We start from the raw sequence: 20,251 nt of genomic DNA, 5'->3' as shown, positions 1-20,251 counted from the left end.
AGGTATTATAGGGAATAAAGAGCTGGACTGTTCATAATAGTGCACTACACAGGCTGTATGAGACATTATGTACACTATGTAGTGCACTTACATAAGGATGTATGACTCTTGATGCCAAATTGAACACTACATAGTGTGCACTTGTCACTGTTATACCCTATTTAGTGTATTTACCTATTTTAGGATGTATAGTGCACTATGTAGTGTGTAGAAACCATTCTATCTGCCCTAAGTAGGGATCTAGTGGATATCAGGTAGGGTGCTTAGGGATTTAGAAGTTATTATAGGGAATAAAGAGCTGGACTGGTCATAATAGTGCACTACACAGGCTGTATGAGACATTATGTACCCTATGTAGTAAGGAAGTAGGGCTCTTCATGCCAAATTGAACACTACATAGTGTGCACTTGTCATTGTTAAACCCTATTTAGTGTGTTTATAAGGGTAATAGGGAGCTAAATAGTCAACTGGATGTGTAGTGCACTATGTAGTGTGTAGAAACCATTCTATCTACCCTAAGTAGTGTGTGAATATAGGAAGTAGGGATCTAGTGGATATTCAGTAGGGTGCTTAGGGTTTAGAAGTTATTATAGTGAATAAAGAGCTGACTTGGTCATAATAGTGCACTACACAGGGTGTATGAGACATTATGTACCCTATGTAGTGCACTTACATAAGGACGTAGGGCTCTCCATGCCAAACTGAACACTACGTAGTGTGCACTTACCACTGTTGTACCCTATTTAGTGTATATACCCTATTTAAGATGTATAGTGCACTATGTAGTGTGTAGGAACCATTCTATCTACCCTAAGTAGTGTGTGAATATAGGAAGTAGGGATCTAGTGGAGCTGACTTGGTCATAATAGTGCACTACACAGGCTGTATGAGACATTATGTATACTATGTAGTAAGGAAGTAGGGCTCTCAGTGCAAATCTGAACACTACATAGTGTGCACTTGTCATTGTTATACCTTGTTTAGTGTGTTATAGTGTGTTTACTACATAGGGCACTATATAGTGTGTAGAAACCATTCTATCTACCCTAAGTAGGGATCTAGTGGATATCCGGTAGGGTGCTTAGGGTTTAGAAGGTATTATAGGGAATAAAGAGCTGGACTGGTCATAATAGTGCACTACACAGGCTGTATGAGACATTATGTACACTATGTAGTAAGGATGTATGACTCTTCATGCCAAATTGAACACTACATAGTGTGCACTTGTCATTGTTATACCCTATTTAGTGTATATACCTTATTTAGGATGTATAGTGCACTATGTAGTGTGTAGAAACCATTCTATATACCCTAAGAAGGGATCTAGTGGATATCAGGTAGGGTGCTTAGAGTTTAGAAGGTATTATAGGGAATAAAGAGCTGGACTGTTCATAATAGTGCACTACACAGGCTGTATGAGACATTATGTACACTATGTAGTGCACTTACATAAGGATGTATGACTCTTGATGCCAAATTGAACACTACATAGTGTGCACTTGTCACTGTTATACCCTATTTAGTGTATTTACCTATTTTAGGATGTATAGTGCACTATGTAGTGTGTAGAAACCATTCTATCTGCCCTAAGTAGGGATCTAGTGGATATCAGGTAGGGTGCTTAGGGATTTAGAAGTTATTATAGGGAATAAAGAGCTGGACTGGTCATAATAGTGCACTACACAGGCTGTATGAGACATTATGTACCCTATGTAGTAAGGAAGTAGGGCTCTTCATGCCAAATTGAACACTACATAGTGTGCACTTGTCATTGTTAAACCCTATTTAGTGTGTTTATAAGGGTAATAGGGAGCTAAATAGTCAACTGGATGTGTAGTGCACTATGTAGTGTGTAGAAACCATTCTATCTACCCTAAGTAGTGTGTGAATATAGGAAGTAGGGATCTAGTGGATATTCAGTAGGGTGCTTAGGGTTTAGAAGTTATTATAGTGAATAAAGAGCTGACTTGGTCATAATAGTGCACTACACAGGGTGTATGAGACATTATGTACCCTATGTAGTGCACTTACATAAGGACGTAGGGCTCTCCATGCCAAACTGAACACTACGTAGTGTGCACTTACCACTGTTGTACCCTATTTAGTGTATATACCCTATTTAAGATGTATAGTGCACTATGTAGTGTGTAGGAACCATTCTATCTACCCTAAGTAGTGTGTGAATATAGGAAGTAGGGATCTAGTGGAGCTGACTTGGTCATAATAGTGCACTACACAGGCTGTATGAGACATTATGTATACTATGTAGTAAGGAAGTAGGGCTCTCAGTGCAAATCTGAACACTACATAGTGTGCACTTGTCATTGTTATACCTTGTTTAGTGTGTTATAGTGTGTTTACTACATAGGGCACTATATAGTGTGTAGAAACCATTCTATCTACCCTAAGTAGGGATCTAGTGGATATCCGGTAGGGTGCTTAGGGTTTAGAAGGTATTATAGGGAATAAAGAGCTGGACTGGTCATAATAGTGCACTACACAGGCTGTATGAGACATTATGTACACTATGTAGTAAGGATGTATGACTCTTCATGCCAAATTGAACACTACATAGTGTGCACTTGTCATTGTTATACCCTATTTAGTGTATATACCTTATTTAGGATGTATAGTGCACTATGTAGTGTGTAGAAACCATTCTATATACCCTAAGAAGGGATCTAGTGGATATCAGGTAGGGTGCTTAGAGTTTAGAAGGTATTATAGGGAATAAAGAGCTGGACTGTTCATAATAGTGCACTACACAGGCTGTATGAGACATTATGTACACTATGTAGTGCACTTACATAAGGATGTATGACTCTTGATGCCAAATTGAACACTACATAGTGTGCACTTGTCACTGTTATACCCTATTTAGTGTATTTACCTATTTTAGGATGTATAGTGCACTATGTAGTGTGTAGAAACCATTCTATCTGCCCTAAGTAGGGATCTAGTGGATATCAGGTAGGGTGCTTAGGGATTTAGAAGTTATTATAGGGAATAAAGAGCTGGACTGGTCATAATAGTGCACTACACAGGCTGTATGAGACATTATGTACCCTATGTAGTAAGGAAGTAGGGCTCTTCATGCCAAATTGAACACTACATAGTGTGCACTTGTCATTGTTAAACCCTATTTAGTGTGTTTATAAGGGTAATAGGGAGCTAAATAGTCAACTGGATGTGTAGTGCACTATGTAGTGTGTAGAAACCATTCTATCTACCCTAAGTAGTGTGTGAATATAGGAAGTAGGGATCTAGTGGATATTCAGTAGGGTGCTTAGGGTTTAGAAGTTATTATAGTGAATAAAGAGCTGACTTGGTCATAATAGTGCACTACACAGGGTGTATGAGACATTATGTACCCTATGTAGTGCACTTACATAAGGACGTAGGGCTCTCCATGCCAAACTGAACACTACGTAGTGTGCACTTACCACTGTTGTACCCTATTTAGTGTATATACCCTATTTAAGATGTATAGTGCACTATGTAGTGTGTAGGAACCATTCTATCTACCCTAAGTAGTGTGTGAATATAGGAAGTAGGGATCTAGTGGAGCTGACTTGGTCATAATAGTGCACTACACAGGCTGTATGAGACATTATGTATACTATGTAGTAAGGAAGTAGGGCTCTCAGTGCAAATCTGAACACTACATAGTGTGCACTTGTCATTGTTATACCTTGTTTAGTGTGTTATAGTGTGTTTACTACATAGGGCACTATATAGTGTGTAGAAACCATTCTATCTACCCTAAGTAGGGATCTAGTGGATATCCGGTAGGGTGCTTAGGGTTTAGAAGGTATTATAGGGAATAAAGAGCTGGACTGGTCATAATAGTGCACTACACAGGCTGTATGAGACATTATGTACACTATGTAGTAAGGATGTATGACTCTTCATGCCAAATTGAACACTACATAGTGTGCACTTGTCATTGTTATACCCTATTTAGTGTATATACCTTATTTAGGATGTATAGTGCACTATATAGTGTGTAGAAACCATTCTATCTGCGCTAAGTAGGGATCTAGTGGATATCAGGTAGGGTGCTTAGGGTTTAGAAGGTATTATAGGGAATAAAGAGCTGGACTGGTGATAATAGTGCACTACACAGCCTATGTGAGACATTATGTACCCTATGTAGTAAGGATGTAGGGCTCTTCATGCCAAATTGAACACTACATAGTGTGCACTTGTCATTGTTAAACCCTATTTAGTGTGTTTATAGGGGTAATAGGGAGCTAAATAGTCACCTGGATGTGTAGTGCCCTATGTAGTGTGTAGAAACCATTCTATCTACCCTAAGTAGTGCACATTTATAGGGACTAAGACCAGCCATTTCTGCATGTCCCTAGTTTACCTCAGATAGCGGCTTCCTTCTTCCTCTTTCAGCAGCAGTCATGACGCGAGCCGAAGCTTGTTTCAGCCAATCAGAGCGAAGATGTAAAACGTCTCGACCAATCAGAGGTCAGTAAACGGCCCATAAGGCGTCTCCGCAGTCAGAATGGAGCGGTTTGGACCTCAGACGCCTGGGGTGGGATTTTTTTTGTGTGCGTGTGTGTGAGAGAGAGAGATGCTGATGTCGGTTTTTAATCGATAAAATGAGACTGTGAGGTTGTGAGTGAGTTAGTGAGCTAGCTGGATAGTTGGAGTGATTAGTGAGTTTGGAATTAGGGCGTGATTTTGGGTTAAAAGTCGTGCAGGAATTTAAAGAAAGAAGAGGAAAGAGAGAATAATGACGACCACCACCACGTTTCAGGGCATGGACCCGGATGCCAAGAGCAGCTCCAGGTACAGCATGCATTCATGCAAACAGTATTCATAACAATGATGCACGAGTAATAGAGTAAATGAGATGAGATGATGGTGTAAAGCTTGTAATGTGAGCCAGTGGATTTGTGTGTGTGTGTGTGTGTGTGTGTGTGTGTGTGTGTTAATTAGGGAGGATTTGCAGGTGCAGCTCATTAAGTCATTAGATCCCTCAGAGCTGCAGAGATGTCTATTGTTCCTGAGAGCCAGCAGCATGCAGTGTAGGAAGCCCTTTCCTCCTGAAAGTGGCTCTGAACCCACGCTTATCGCCTGGCCAGGGTTACTCTAGCTTCTCCATTGTTTCCTGAGAGACTGCTGCATTGCTTTCACTCTCCTCCATCCATCATCTTCCTCTTCCTCTTCCTCTTCATCTTCCTCTTTTCTAACCTGCAGACAAGTGCATTCATGTCCCGGCTTTTACGTTCAGTCGTATTTCTGCGTGTCTAGATGAACTGTGATAAACAGCAGGTTTGCACAGGATGTGGTTGGTGGATTTGGTTCTGTCCTGACTGGGTGGGGTTCCGCCTTTGTCTACATGATGTTCTTCTGCAAACCGGAATTTGCCTTGAATTTACTTGTAATACGCCGCAGTGTTTGCCGAGAGATGTGTATTCAGGTGTGTGTGTGTATTTTACAGCTTTACAGTGGATTATTCATTGACAGGTGATCAGACATCAAACCTGGATCTGCATTAACCCCTGTTCTCTCTCTCTCTCTCTCTCTCTCTCTCTCTCTCTCACACACACGCACACACGCACACTCAATTCAGTGATTTTTTAAAATTTTTTTTTATTTGTTTGTTTATTTTATCCAAAGCCTTATTCAGACAGGATTAGTTTCCATGTGGAGGAATGGTAACATGAGCATTCCTGGAGTGTCTCTGGGATTTTGGTCCCATCTGAGTCCGTATCTGTAATTTTTCTACGAACGATCAGGACACGGTGTTTGGAAAGATTAAACTGAGCAAGCAGAAATAACTCCAGGTAATATTTATCCTGTCTGGACTGACATGATGGTAAAGATTGTGTTATATCCTGTAAAAAGGTTTTACGCTTTTGCTTCAGTATAAAGACGCTCCAGGAAGCTCTTCCTCTTTTTTCTCTTTTCTGTCGTCTCCAAAACAAGAAGTTCAAAATGCAGAACAATTAAAGAAAAAAAAAAAATAGACGAGGTGTGAAAGGGCGTGTCAGAGAAGCAACACTTCCAGGGTTTTTAGGGACGTTATTGAGTTCCTAGCACAGATACACATTACTACAGACATGTTACAGTCATGTGACCTGCTAATGATCAAGCATGGCCACGCCCCCTTACAGCAAGCACTTGTGTGTGTGTATATATGTATGTATGTATATATATGTGTATATATATGTGTGTATATATATATATATATATATATATATATATATATATATATATATATATAAAAAAATCAGAACATTCAGTGTGTATTAAAACGAGTAGTACATGTGGATGTAGTAGTGCGTGTAGTACATGTGGATTTTTAAAAAAAAATTATTTATTTATTTTTTTAGTACGCCACAAAACGAGACACGCCCATGAAATACGATTCTCATCCTCTTTGAATCGATCAGAACAACCAGAAAACTAATCCCATCGGAATAATAGTAACATCTGATCTTCAGACCGTGTCCAACAAGCAGGGCCGAGCCGGTGTGTACACGGGAGTGTATCATTTCACACACGAGATCATAAAGATGCCTCCGTCCTGGGATCAGGACACGACCTGCTGCTGCTTTTCATGTCGCTTTCGAAATGATTTGTTGTGACGTTTTAGTTTTGATAGTCTGTTTTTTTTTTTTTTTTTTTTGGGTTGTGCGGTTTCACTTCACTTTGACATGCCCAAAGGTCATTCTAAACACACACACACACACACACGGTCTGTTTGTGCACTTTGTGGTATTTATTCTGTTATTCTGTGTTTACACACCTGTAAGCCAAAGAAAGAGTTAAACAATTCAATCATAAAGGTCATAAAGGTCATAAAGCTCAATCATAAAGGGCTGGGTCGTGTCCTATAATATGACGTGTGTGTGTGTATAATGTGATAATTTTTTATTTGTCGTAAGTATAGTCAGTGCTGTTATAACACTGACAAACCCTTTATTTACGCCGGTGAGTATTTTGACTGATTAGAGTTAGTAATTCCTGGTCTTTGTGAAACAACTCAGTTGTGTAGATGTTAAATAAAATTAAATCGGATTGTGTGTGTGTGTGTGTGTGTGTGTATATATATATAATGTATATGTGACTGTGACGCATATTCCTTGAAGCGGTGTGGGTGAAGCCGAGGGTGATGTGGCAGTGAGTCACGGTGATCACTCGGTATCTGTGCTCTGAATTACATAATGAATTCTAATTCAGTCGAGCTGCGTTTAAAAATCTTTCTGTTTAATGTTATTACTAAAATAATGTAACACTGAAGAAGCGGGAACAGTGAGTGTAGAAGTGACAGGAGATGGAGGTGGTGGTGAAGATGGAGATGATGTGGCTAGCTCATCTGCATTAGGCCACGCCCACAGGAGATGAACCGAAGCCACATCAGCGACACCAGCGTTGGTGTTTAGTGCTGCGTTACAGTCGCTGCAGTCGTCAGCTGTGTGATCATCAGCTCAGGAGCTTCTCTGACTCACATGTTCCTCACTGCTTAGAGTTCTTGAAGGTTCATGAAAGCTTCAAGGTTCTAACACTGTTCCACTTACGCTGATTTATGTCTCTGCTCCCAGATGTTTTAATTACTGTGGAAATCTCGGCACGTTCGTTAACTGGTTCTTTGTTGCCATAATTGTAAGGTGTGTTTGATACTCATGGGCTCGTTAGTTCCACAGTTCCAGTCAGTGTGATGTTCTAGCTTCATTTCCAATGAAAATGTGGGTTCTAAGTGAAAGAAGAACCTGTGCAAGCTCTCATTAACCCACTGAGATTGTTATTCACATCAGTCAAAGTCTAAAGTTCAGAGATGCTCTTCAGAAATTTTGAAACTTCACAAGATCTTTGGTTGTGCTTCTGCAGGACCATTAAAGGTTCTATAGGCTGTAGAACCCTTCAAAAGTGTGTTTTCCAAGAACCCTTTTTTTTTTTAGGAAGCTTAACTGGCTAAGTGTGTGGTACAAACTGTAAATTATTGCTGATGAGTTTCTTCTTAATACCTAGGACCTTGGTAAATGGTTCTTCAAGGGTTCTGTAGGAGTTCATTGGATAATTAAAGACTCGGTTCTACTTGGAACCCATTTCCATTGGGAAACGTTCTGGTGTAGGATTCTACAACCTTTAAGGGTTCCCCCAGAGGAACAACTGAAGAACCATGTAGCTGTTAATGACATCACTGATCTGTGTGTGTGTGTGTGTGTGTGTGTGTGTGTGTGTGTGTGTGTGTGTGTTCGTGTTCCAGGGTTCTCCGTCCACCAGGCGGAGGCTCCAACATCTGCTTTGGCAACGAAGAGGAGAAACCCGCCGCTCGCAAAAACAAAATGGCTTCCAGCATTTTTGCAGAACCCGAGGATCCACATGCTCATCGAAGGAACAACCCACCAGGTGAGTTAAGGAGGACGAGCTTATACAGGAACATGGAGGTTCTCCATTTGTGTAGTATTCCTCAAAGGTTCTGTCTTCTGTCTGGAAGGTTCTCAGCTTTATGATTGTTCTCAGAGAGACAACCTGAGGAACCTGTGAGTGCTTTTTTCCCCAGTACCAGAAGTATGGAGAACTTTCTAGAACCAGCTTCTAATAACCTGGGACATTCCAGGTGTTTGGGAACAGTAGGTGGTGGATAAATGAGGCTCGTTATCTGCTCAGAGGAGAACCTCTGGTCCTTGTGTTCCAGAGTGTAGACTGAAGAACCTGATGTGACATGGACCACCAACATCCAACCAATCAGGACAGCTGTATACATGGGGGCGTGGCTTTGTGTAGTGTTTGAGTCTTTAGAGTTTTGATGGTTCTTCTTTTGGTGGCTGATGGTTTTTATCGTCCTGAAAATGCTCTCCAATGAGGAACCAGTGTGTTCAACACAGAATCTTTCCTGAGAGAGAAAACTGAAGAACCTTTAAATGTTCAAGACTGGACACTTTTTCCTGAGAGTGCATCTTTAAATTTAATCTGATTTCCTGTTCTAAAAAAATAATAAATAAAATTCTGGTTAAACTATAAACGTCATTAACGAGGAAACAGTAAAAATATTGCTTAGTTCCTTTCTTCACTTCCTCATGTTTAAGTGTTTTTATATATATATATATATCTTTCTGTCTCTGTCTTCATCTGTCTATCATCTTCTTTGTTTCTTTCTTTCCACCTGTGTTTCTCTTTCTGTCTGTCTTTCCTTCTATCTGTCTTTTTTTTTTCTTTCTATCTTTCTTTGCCTCTCTGATTTGTCCTTCTTTCTCTTTGTGTTTGGATTGCTGAGACTGAGCAGCAGAGCAGTGTCCTGTACGCGGTGTGTTCAGGGGTTAGAAATGCAGACGGACGGCTCCTGATTGCTCTAATTGCGCTGCTGGTATGCAGATGTTCAGGCTGAGCGGAGCTTTACGTGATGTGTGTGATCTTCCTCCTGATCTCACCGCGTTCTTCTCAAACGAGAGCAGTGACATAAAGCGTGCAACACGCAGCCATGAAAGTGTCGTGCAAAAACATGCTAATGATCCATTATTCCAACATCAATATCAGCAGAACAGAACAGAACCTTTCCTGATTAATGCGTTTGGACTGTCACTACCTGTACTGAGCGTTTTACCTGCTCAGGTGTGCAAGGAATGTGTGTGTGTGTGTGTGTGTGTGGAGCGTGGTGTGAGCGTGCATGTGGGGGGCGTAATGCTTCTGGGGGGTGTGGTGCATGTGCGTGGGGGGCGTGGTGCGTGCGGGGTGTGTGTGTGTGTGTGTGTGTGTGTGTGTGTGTGTGTGTAGTGCAGTGGTATGATCTGGAACCATGGTTCCTCAGAGTGACTCAGAGAGTCTGTTTCTTTCTTTCTCTTTCTGTCTCTTTTCGTCAGTCTGTCTCTTTCTTTAACTTTCTTTTCATTTGTCTATTATTTGTCTCTTTATGTCTTTCTACATCATTCTTTCTTTGTCTGTTCATCACTCTCTCTCTCTATCTCTCTCTCTCTCTCTCTCTCTCTCTCTTCAGGAAATGGGAATCTTTTTTTTTTTTTTTTTTTCCCTCCCCCTAAAATTCATCCGTCACACAGAAGCTCATCTTTAAAAATCTTTTTCGGGTCTCTTGGTACCTTAAACACACACCTGTTCTGTTTTGTTGGGTTCCTGAGGGGTTCTGATGGGTTCTCAGGGTTTCTGATGGGTTCTCAGGGGTTCTGATGGATTTTGATGGGTTCTCAGGGGTTCTGATGGGTTCTCAGGGGTTCTGATGGGTTCTGTCTGGTTCTCTGTCCTGCAGGTGGGAAGCCCACAGGTGTGTTGTGTGGAGAACCTTCAGCACCGCTCAGGAGGTGTGTCCAACCTGTCAATCAAACCGGTGATGCACAAGATGAGCCTTCATCATCATCAGTGGTGGTGAGATCCCCCCCCCCACACACACACACACACACTCCTCAGCACCATGGTGAGATCCTGCTACTGTGTGATTGTTTCTTCTCCTCACGTCACCTTCTTCCTCTTATTTTCTTCACAGAACGGAGATGACGGAAAAAACAACGGTGAGTGAAGAGCAAAACCTTCTTCCTTCCATCATCATCTGTCCATCATCTCTTTCACTTTCACTTTCTCCATCTTCATTCTCATCTTCTCATCCTTCTTTACCTTCTTCTTTGTCCATCATCTATTATTCATTTCTTATGTTCTTATCATTCTCTTGTTTTTCTTTTCCTTCATTATCTTCTATCTTTTTATTCTGCCTCCTTCATCCCTCATTTTCTTCTTCTTTTGTCTTCATTACTTCCTCTTCCTGTTTTTTTTCTTCCATCATTTTCCCAGTTTTCTTCTTCTTTTGTCTTCCTCACTCACTTTCTCTCTTCCTCTACCTGTCATTTTTTCTTTTCTCTTATTCATCACTTTTTTTCTTTTCTTCTTGTCCTTTTTGGTCCCTTGTTTTCCTTCCATCTTTTTTTTTTGCTTGTTTTTTTTTTCTTTCATCATCTTTCTGTCGTTATTTTTTAAAATATCTCTGGCTCTCCTTTAATCTTTTCTGTTTTTTTTTTCTTTTTTCCTCTTTGCCCCATGTTTTCTGCTTCTTGCTTTCTTCTTTTCCTTTTCTTGTCATTTTTCAGTCCTCCTTTTCCTCTTCCAGGTATTTTTTTTGTTTTTCTTCTTTTCCTGTGGATTTTTTTGTCCCTGTTTTTTTTTTTCCATCTTTGTCCCTAGTTCTCTTCTTTCCCATAATCGCTTCCATCCCTCTTTCTTCTTTCCCTTCATCCCTTTATTTTTCTTGCTTTGTTTTTTGCTCTTTTCTTTTTTAATCTTTGTTCCTTGTCCTTGTCTTCTGTCTTTGTTGCTTGTCTTCTTTCATCCTCTTCGTCCCTTGTCGTCTTTTCTTGTCTCTTCTCTCTCATTTTCTTCCTTTCTCCTCTTTGCCTCTCATTTTTTTCTTCATCCTTCTTCTCTCGTCTGTCTCTCCTCATCTTCTTTCGTTGTGCTTGTCCATTGATTTCTCTCTCTCTGTCCTTCGTTTTTCTCCACATTTCTCCAGCACTGATCTCCCTCCATCAGCATCTGTTTATTTTCTGAGTGACGTCTCCTGATTCTGTCCTGCAGTAGCTGCATCGAGCTGCAGGTGGCGCTGTTCATAATCCATTCCTCAGTTCTCTCCTCACTAAAGTCACAGCTGTGTTCTTCATGCACGCACATGTGTGTGTGTGTGTGTGTGTGTGTGTGTGTGTGTGTGTGTGAGAACAGCATGTAAATAGTAGTAGTGTTAGATCCTGCTGAATTCTGGGGATTTCTCTTGGCAGTTGCTGTGTTTATTCACTCCACTGTTGATCCGCACAGCTGTGTGTGTGCACAAGTGTGTGATTTTAGATGTACAGATTTTGTGTGTGTCTGTTTCTGTCTGTGTGTGTGTGTGTGTGTGTGTGTGTCTGTTTCTGTCTGTGTGTGTGTGTGTGTGTGTGTGTGTCTGTTTCTGTCTGTGTGTGTGTGTCTGTCCCCCAGCTATATATATATTTTAGGAATGAGTGTATTCTCTTTAACTCCACCACAAAAGAGACTGTGTGTGTGTCTGTGTGTGTGTGTGTCTGTGTGTGTGTGTGTCTGTGTGTGTGTGTGTCTGTGTGTGTGTGTGTCTGTGTGTGTGTGTCTGTGTGTGTGTGTGTCTGTGTGTGTGTGTCTGTGTGTGTGTGTCTGTGTGTGTGTGACAACAGTATGTAAGTAGTAGTAGCGTTAGATCCTGCTGATTGCTGGGGGGGATTTCTGTTGGCAGTTGCCGTGTTTCTTCACTCCACTTTTGATCACTCTTGTCTGTGTGTGCGCACACGTGTGTGATTTTCAAACGTGTAGATTGTGTGTGTGTGTGTTTCTGTTTCTGTTTGTGTGTCTGTCTCTCTCTGTCCGCAGCTAGAGATAGTTTGGGAAAGAGTGTATTCTCTTTAACTCTACCACACAAGAGACTGTGTGAAAGTGACAAGAGTGTGTGTGTGCTTGTGTGTGCTTGTGTGTGCTTGTGTGTGCTTGTGTGTGCTTGTGTGTGCTTGTGTGTGCTTGTGTGTGCTTGTGTGTGCTTGTGTGTGTGTGTGAGAACAGTGTGTAAGTAGTACCATTAGATCCTGCTGAATGCTGGGGGATTTCTGTTGGCAGTTGCCGTGTTTCTTCATCAGCACAGCTGTGTGTGCGCACACGAGTGTGATTTTTATATGTGCAGATTTTGTGTGTGTGTGTGTGTGTGTGTGTGTGTGTGTGTGTGTGTGGTCTGCTGTATTGTCCTAAGAAAAACTCGTTTGTCTGAATCTGCAGGAATGTAAATAATCAGTAAAGGTTTCCAGGTACTGATTCTGTAAAAACACACACACACACACACACACACACACACACACACTGTCACTTTCACATAGTTTCGTGTGTTAGAGTTAAAAAGAATACACTCATTCTTAAACTATCTATAGCTGGGGGTTTTAGATTTTAATCCAAATTCCTGCTTGGTTTATAAACACTGCTGCACTGAAGCGTCTTTAGATTAATAAACATCACCACTTCTAGTCTTATTATTATTATTATTATTATTATTATTATTATTATTATTATTATTATTATTATTTAATGTACACAGTACTATAGTCTAATAAAGAGACAGACAGAAGTTGAAGAAGACAGGAGAGAAAGAGGGGAGAGACAGAAGGAGAGAGTGAAAGACGGGCAGAAGGAAAGAGGGACATGAGGTGGATGATAGAAAGTGAGAGCAATGGGAGAGAGTGAGATGGAGGAAGAGAGACAGAAGGAGGATGAAATGCAAGATATAGATAGACGGAAATACAGACAATGTGAGAGACAGAAGGCAGGTGAGAGAGACAGAACAGAGAGGAGTAGGAGTGTGAGAAGGAGGGAGGGAGAGAGAGAGGGGGAGACGGATGGATGGAGTGAGAGCGACAGGAGCAACTGAATGAGTGAGAGAGAAGGAGATGGAGAAATGAGGGAGAAAGAGACAGAGAGACAGACAGATGGAGAGAGAGAGAGAGAAGTAGAGGTGGACAGAAGCAGAGAGAGGAAAGGTGAAGGAGAAAGGAGGAGTGAATGAATGAGAGAAAGTGAGGATGTGTGTGTGTGTGTGTGTAGGTGAGTGAGTGTGTGAATGAGAGAACGCAAGGGTGTGAGTGGGTGTGTGTGAGTGGGTGTGTGTGAGTGGGTGTGTGTGAGTGGGTGTGTGAATGAGAGAACGCGAGGAAGTGTGTGTGTGGGTGTGTGAATGAGAGAACGCGAGGAAGTGTGTGTGTGTGTATCTGAGTGGGTGGTTGTATATATTAGTTGAATTCCTTTCCTGATGCTTAAGTGACTCTCAGCTGGATGGATGTTTCAGTGGCTGATCATTTCCTGTGTGTAGATCCTGTGGAGGCAGTGGAGGAGGAGGTGGAGGCGACTCGGACAGAAAAATCTGGCCCGGGTGCTTCGTCTGAGAAACCGTCAGGACGCAGAAACCCTCCTGGGGGCAAATCCTCCCTCATCCTGGGCTGAAACACACACACACACTCTGTCTCTCTCCCTCTCTCTCTGCACCACGCCACATCCAGAGCCACGTTTACAAGCATCTGGTCTCCAGTGACCAAACTGTGTGTGTGTTTGTGTGTTTCTCTGTGTGTGTGTGTGTGTGTGTGTGTGTGTGTGTGTGTTGAGATGCTTTGTAAATCCAGGCCTCGGTCCTGTTTGCTCCCTGTATTATTCCTGCTCCATGTCTTTTCTCTCGTTGTTACATAAGCAGATGAACTGCATCTCTGCTCCAGTTCCTGCCTCTTTGTCCTTCCTGAATGTGTGTTCCTGATCATGTTTGGACCTGCAGATGCCTCTCATCTCTTCATGTTTAATTTCAACAATTTGTTTCTCCAAAACGGTGTAAAGCTGCAGGCTCCTGTCTCGTCCTTCTCATTCCTGGGTTTATACGGATTTAAAATGTTTGTGTGCATTTCTACGTATAATAAAATATTGCTATGAAACTAATAACTCTCTCTCTCTCTCTCTCTCTCGTGTGTGTGTGTGTGTGTGTGGTTTAAAGTCTGCTTTCACGTTTATGCCAAGTGATTAAAAATACACACCAATCAGAATCCTCAGAGCTGAGCTGTTTAGAGAGAATATAGTTCATGTCGTAATTATTGGCAGCTTTCCTAAACTGTTGTTGGTCAGTCTGCCTTTTCTTTCCATGCATCACATGACTGGAATGATCTGTTAGACATTTTAAAATCATTGGTTTATTTTTCTAGAATATTTCAAATGTACAAAGATGTTGGGAAATCAGAAGTGTTCTACTATACACTAGATACACACACTCCACACATGTATGTTATATTTGTTCTACACAGCAGAATGAAGTCAGAAGTCTACAGAAACATTCTGTCTGAAAATTTACAGAGAAATGCATCCCATCTAGTTAGGAGCAATTTCATTATGCAGCAAGACAATCAGCAGATCTTAAGCCAACTCCATTTCACTTCCTGAAGAGGAGACTGAAGGGAGAAACTCCCCGAAACTAACAACAACTGAAAGAAGCTGTGCTACAAGCCTGGAAAAGCACCACAAAAAAAGAATGCAACAGTTTGGTGAAGTCAGTGGATCATCAGCTTGATTCAGTTATTGCAAGCAAGGGATATGCAACCAAATATTAATTGTTATTTACTTTCATTTACTTTAAGGCTATCTGTTCCAATACTTTTGCTCACCGAAAAATTGTGTTGTCTGTCATCAAAGGTGCCATGTTCTAAGTTGTTTAACAAGTCTAGCTGTAAATATCAGGAAATGAAAGCTGAGATTCTGATCTATCATCTCATATTCACCTTTTGATCTCAAACCCAAATGACTTCAGTGTGCAGCAAAAACAACAGAACTGGCCTTGTGTTCCAATACTTTTGGAGGAGACTGTATTATGTTAGAATTATAGTATATTATTGTATTGTGTATGAGACAAACACCTCTTCATTCTACTGAACTGAAAGCACACAGCAGAGGAAGCACTCCCACTGGATGACAGTGAGGATGAGATGGCATTTAGTGCTGAGGAAGATGATGAAATGCTACATGGAGAAAGTGAAAGTGAGGATGATGATGAGGGGGGAAGATGGAGGTGCAGTGATGGTAATAAATCTACACAGTAAAAGTGAAAGTGAGGATGGTATGAAATAAGGAGTTAGAGTAGCAGGTGTGATTAGAGCAGTTGGCTTTATGCTACACACTGATGAGCCATAACATTAAAACCACCTGCCTAATGTTGAGTAGGTTCTCCTTGTGCTGCTAAAGCAGCTCTGATCTGTCGAGGCATGGACTCCACAAGACCTCTGAATGTGTGCTGTGGTATCCGGCACCAAGATCTGGGGAATTTGGAGGCCAAGTCAACACCTTGAACTCTTTGTCATGTTCCTCAAACCATTCCTGAACAGTTTCTGCAGTGTGTCAGGGAGCATTATCCTGCTGAAAGAGGTCACTGCCATTAGGGAACACTGTTGCCATGAAGGGGTGTATGCGGTCTGCAACAGTGTTTAGGTAGGTGGTACGTGTCAAAGTAACAATCACAGAACATTGCCCAGACCATCACACTTCCTCCACCAGCTTGTGTTCTTCCCAGAGAGCATCCTGGTGCCATCTCTTCCCCAGGTAAGCGACACACACACACCCGGCCATCCACATGATGTAAAAGAAAATGTGATTCATCAGACCAGGCCACCTTCTTCCATTGCTCCATGGTCCAGTTCTGATGCTCACGTGTCCATTGTAGGAGCTTTGGGTGGTGGACAGGGTCAGCATGGGCTCTCTGACCGCTCTGCAGCTACGCAGCTCCATACGCAGCAAGCTGCACTGCACTGTGTGTTCTGACTCCTTTCTATCAGAGCAGCTTTAACTTTTCAGCAGTTTGTGCTACAGTAGCTCTTCTGTGGGATCGGAGCAGACGGACCTTCACTCCCCACACGCATCAGTGAGCCTTGGGAGCCCACGACCCTGTCGCTGGCTCACCGGTTGTTCTTCCCTGGACCACTTTTGGTAGGTTCTAACCACTGCACACCGGGAACACCCCACAAGGCCTGCTGTTCTGGAGATGCTCTGACTCAGTCGTCTAGACATCACAATATGGCCGTAGACAAAGTCACTCAGATCCTTACGCTTGCCCATTTTTCCTGCTTCCAACACATCAACTTCGGGAACCGACTGGTCACCTGCTGCCTAATAAATCCCTCCCCTTTACAGGTGCCAGTGTAATGAGGTAATCAGGTATTCACTTCTCCACTGTTGTATTTTAACCTTTGTTTACTCAATGTTTTCATAACTCATACCACAGAGAATGTAACTTTCTATTACAGTGTTATTTTAATTCCAGCTGTTATTCACGGTAGTAAAGTCTGGAAATCTGAATGATCAGACCGGTTAGACATGTTGCACTCTGTGTGTGTGTGTGTGTGTGTGTGTGTGTGCAGGGTGGACGTGGTTATACTTCACAGTCATACTGAAACCGAAAGTGTTGTTCCTCTCAAACTGAAGCTCAACTCACACACTGTCACACACTCACACACTGTCACACACTCACACACAGCACATCAGCTAGACGGAGACTGCTGCCACTGTCTGCATTTACTGAGTAAGTATCTCTCTCTCTCTCTCTCTCTCTCTCACACACACACACACACACACACACACACGTTTATTTCATTCGGCGTTGTTCTCCATCAGCGTTGTTCAGATCTCACCATACTGAGACCTCATGCTCTTCTGCTGTTAAAGCTGAGTGATTTCATGCCATTGTACACTCTACAAGCAATGTGCTGTCTTTCTTTCTTTCTCTTTCTTTCTTTCTCTCTTTCTTTCTTTCTGTCTCTCTTTCTGTCTTTCCTTCCACCACGCAGACGCACTGAAAAGCAAATGAAATGCAAAGCAGGATTTCTTCACTATATTTGGAATTCGTGCATGTACATCCTTTTTTAGAGCTTGTGTGTGTGTGTGTGTGTGTGTGTGTGCGTGTTTGGGCATTTTTTTTATATCATGCTGAGGATCAAATGTCCCCACAAGAGAAATTGCACGTTTTATTAAAATTTCAAAAAAATAAAAAAACAACTAAAATGTCAAAGTGGTTCCTTTCAGTGTGAGACATTAAGATTGGAGTTGAACTGAAGTGTTGCATAGCATTAATTAGCTGCATTAATAGTATTGTTCATGGAAGGTCATCAGAAGACAATGTGACAGACGTGTGTGTGTGTGTGTGTGTGTGTGTGTGTGTGTGTGTGTGGGTGGAGCTGGTACAACTGGATCATTGTTTATGATCCTGTGATCATAAACTGTGAAAGAATATATAATGGATGTAATAGGAGGTGATTTTTGAATGTATTCATCTTTTTCTTGGTTTTATTTTGGATTTTTTGAAAAAAATTAGTGTAAATTACAATCAAGAAGTCATGAGTTGTGTTTCATTTCTCGATTAATACTCAAAGCAGCTTCAGTTAATACTGTGAGTCAATAAATCCAAAGCAGCCAATGAAAGCACTAAAATAATTAAGATAAGAAATGACCTTCGAGTTCAAAAGTTCATGTGAAAGAAGACAACCAATTATGAACAATAAAAACGTGGCAATGTTATAGTTATACAGTAGGCTCTCTCAAATCTAGAGCTGGCACGAAACATTTTTTTTTCTGGTACAGAAACTTAAACCTTGAGTATCAGCTTATATTGTTTTCCATCACTTACACTGTAAATAGTATAAAGTATAAATCAATCTGAACAAAAGGAAATACAGTCAAGTCTCTTTATATGTAAACATTTCCAGTTACAAAAATCCATTTCTTTACCAAATCCAATTCCAATCATTGTCATTTGTTACAGAATCCACAGGATCTGAGGTTTTCTCAGCTATCTGATCCACCATTTTTTTTTTTTTTCGCGAGTATCAGAGCGTTCCTGATCCTGATCCTGATCCTGGTATCAGATCAGTGCTATCTCTACTCTCTACTCTTTAAACAAGTCTCAGTTTTTAATTATCTATTATGTAATACATCTCACTCGCTTCAAGCTTCACCACATGCTGAGTTTCTAGAAGAGATTGGGCAAGCAGAAAAAACCCCCAAAGTAATACTAATAGTGGTTACAGCTCAGAGAATCAGATAGCTGTTTGGACAGTTTGGCTCTTGAGTAAGATCTTTACCCCATTATTTGACCCTCCTCTGAAATGTGAGCTGGAGAACTATAATAATGCTAATAAAGTTCTGTAAATGTTTGATTAGTTCTCTGTACTGTCATGAACAATGAACTGTCTCCAGGAAGCAACATATTCGCCCTTGTACAAAGATCATATGCGTGTAAGGCTCCAGGAAGCTGAACGTTGTTATTTGTTTAATCCTGTGTCCACGTAGCACAGAGAGAGAGAGTGAGAGAGAAGAAGGGAGGAGCTTGGGCACCAGTGTGTAATTTTAAAGCAATAGTGGAGTGCTCACTGTGGGTTAAAAGTAGGAATGGGAATGTTTTATTCCTGATGGCGCTACAGATTAGTGTGTACTTGTTCCGCTGCAGTATGTGGGTCAGATGTGAGTTATCAGAGCGAGTGCTGGACCGTAACTCACAACCACGACACCAGCATTACACATGTTTATTCATTTCAGAGTCTTAAGCACATGAACTCCTCCTCTCTGACTCTTATCTAACACATTCCTGTTTGATTAATCTGTTAATCTACACCTGCATCACCTGCAATCCTGTGATCATGTAATGCTCTTATAAAAAAGACTAAAAAGACAACCATGAATTATGAGGTGAATTCAACATCATGAGGTTGAAAGGAAGAAAGAATTAAAAATGAGGAGATAAAAAGACATGAAAAGAAGACAGAAGGAAGAAGGAAAAACAGAAAAAGGAAGGACCAAGGAAAGAAATAAAGAAGGAAAGAAAATGGTGCTAAAGCAAAAAGAAGGATATAAAAAAGGCAGAAAAAGAATAGAAAGAAAGAAAGAAAGTAGGAAAGAAAAGGGCATGTAAAAAGATATGAAAAAAGAAAGACAGAAAAGAGAAGGACTAGGTGAGAAAGAATGAAAGGAGAAGGAAGAAATTAATTTAAGAATATAAATAAAAGGAAATGTTTGGGGAAATGAAACAGAGAAGAGAAATGAGAGAGAAAAATGAAGAAAGAAACTTCAAAGCTGCTGATTGGTCGGCTGCTGTAACGGCCATTATGACATCATCAGCTGGCAGTTTGAATTTAAATTCTCCAGCAACCAATCAGTGTGTTTCAATGAGAAACCACTGTCAAAGATATCTGTGATAAATAAAAAGAAAAGTTGTGGCGAAAAAGAAAGAAAGAGAAAGAAATAGAAAAGGAAGTGCATTTCCTCCCTACGTGCATGTCGCTGTAATAAAGACAGATTTAGTAAGCAGTAAAGATGGCGTGCTCGTATGGAGTTTCCAGACAAGCGGGAAGTTTCAGACTTCCTCCTTCATCTGCTGTATATATAACGAATGCATTTATAGGATGAAACATCATTGGAAACTTGTCCTAATGTGTTTATCTCTCTCTGAGGTCCAGCTGTCTATCTTTCTGTCCATACATCAGTCTGTAGAATTGGCTGTGAGACAGATGTGATATCGGAGTCATTCTGAAACTCACTGATACAATAACGCAACAGTGGCTCTTTATCTTGGGTGTAGATCTCTGGCGTATTTGCAGCTATGGACACAATGTGGTTTTTTATCAGCGTCAAGCCACCAGAAATACAAATGCTGTTGACCTCCTTCACTATCAAGAGAAAAAAGAGAGAAACAATTTAGAGAAGCATTCAAATACCTAATTAGATTCAAATACCTAAG

General features: G+C 41.1%; 2 protein-coding genes across 8 annotated transcripts in view; both read left to right on the top strand.

Annotated features, from left to right (window-relative positions):
* Positions 1 to 4,501: 4,501 nt before the first annotated feature.
* Positions 4,502 to 14,420, top strand: jpt1a (Jupiter microtubule associated homolog 1a). Its single transcript, XM_026910862.3, has 5 exons — positions 4,502 to 4,803; positions 8,231 to 8,373; positions 10,226 to 10,341; positions 10,460 to 10,484; positions 13,814 to 14,420. The coding sequence occupies exons 1-5, from the start codon at positions 4,748 to 4,750 to the stop codon at positions 13,942 to 13,944; spliced, it is 471 nt and encodes a 156-aa protein (XP_026766663.1). The 5' UTR covers positions 4,502 to 4,747; the 3' UTR covers positions 13,945 to 14,420.
* A 2,474-nt stretch (positions 14,421 to 16,894) lies between these two features.
* zgc:174863 (uncharacterized protein LOC100136852 homolog) overlaps positions 16,895 to 20,251 on the top strand; it is a 59,053-nt gene continuing 55,696 nt past the window's right edge. For 4 of the 7 annotated variants that reach the window (XR_008305265.1, XR_008305264.1, XM_053242206.1 and 1 more), the window contains exon 1: positions 16,895 to 17,044. The gene's annotated coding sequence lies outside the window, so the exon portion shown is untranslated. The remainder of the gene's footprint in view (positions 17,045 to 20,251) is intronic. The other 3 variants (XR_008305268.1, XM_034297817.2, XM_053242212.1) reach the window with 2 other exon arrangements.

This window comes from Pangasianodon hypophthalmus, chromosome 2, assembly GCF_027358585.1.
Source record: "Pangasianodon hypophthalmus isolate fPanHyp1 chromosome 2, fPanHyp1.pri, whole genome shotgun sequence".
NCBI classification, from domain to species: Eukaryota; Metazoa; Chordata; class Actinopteri; order Siluriformes; family Pangasiidae; genus Pangasianodon; species Pangasianodon hypophthalmus.
Note: the sequence above shows the minus strand (reverse complement) of the source record. Positions and strands in the feature narration are given on the sequence as shown.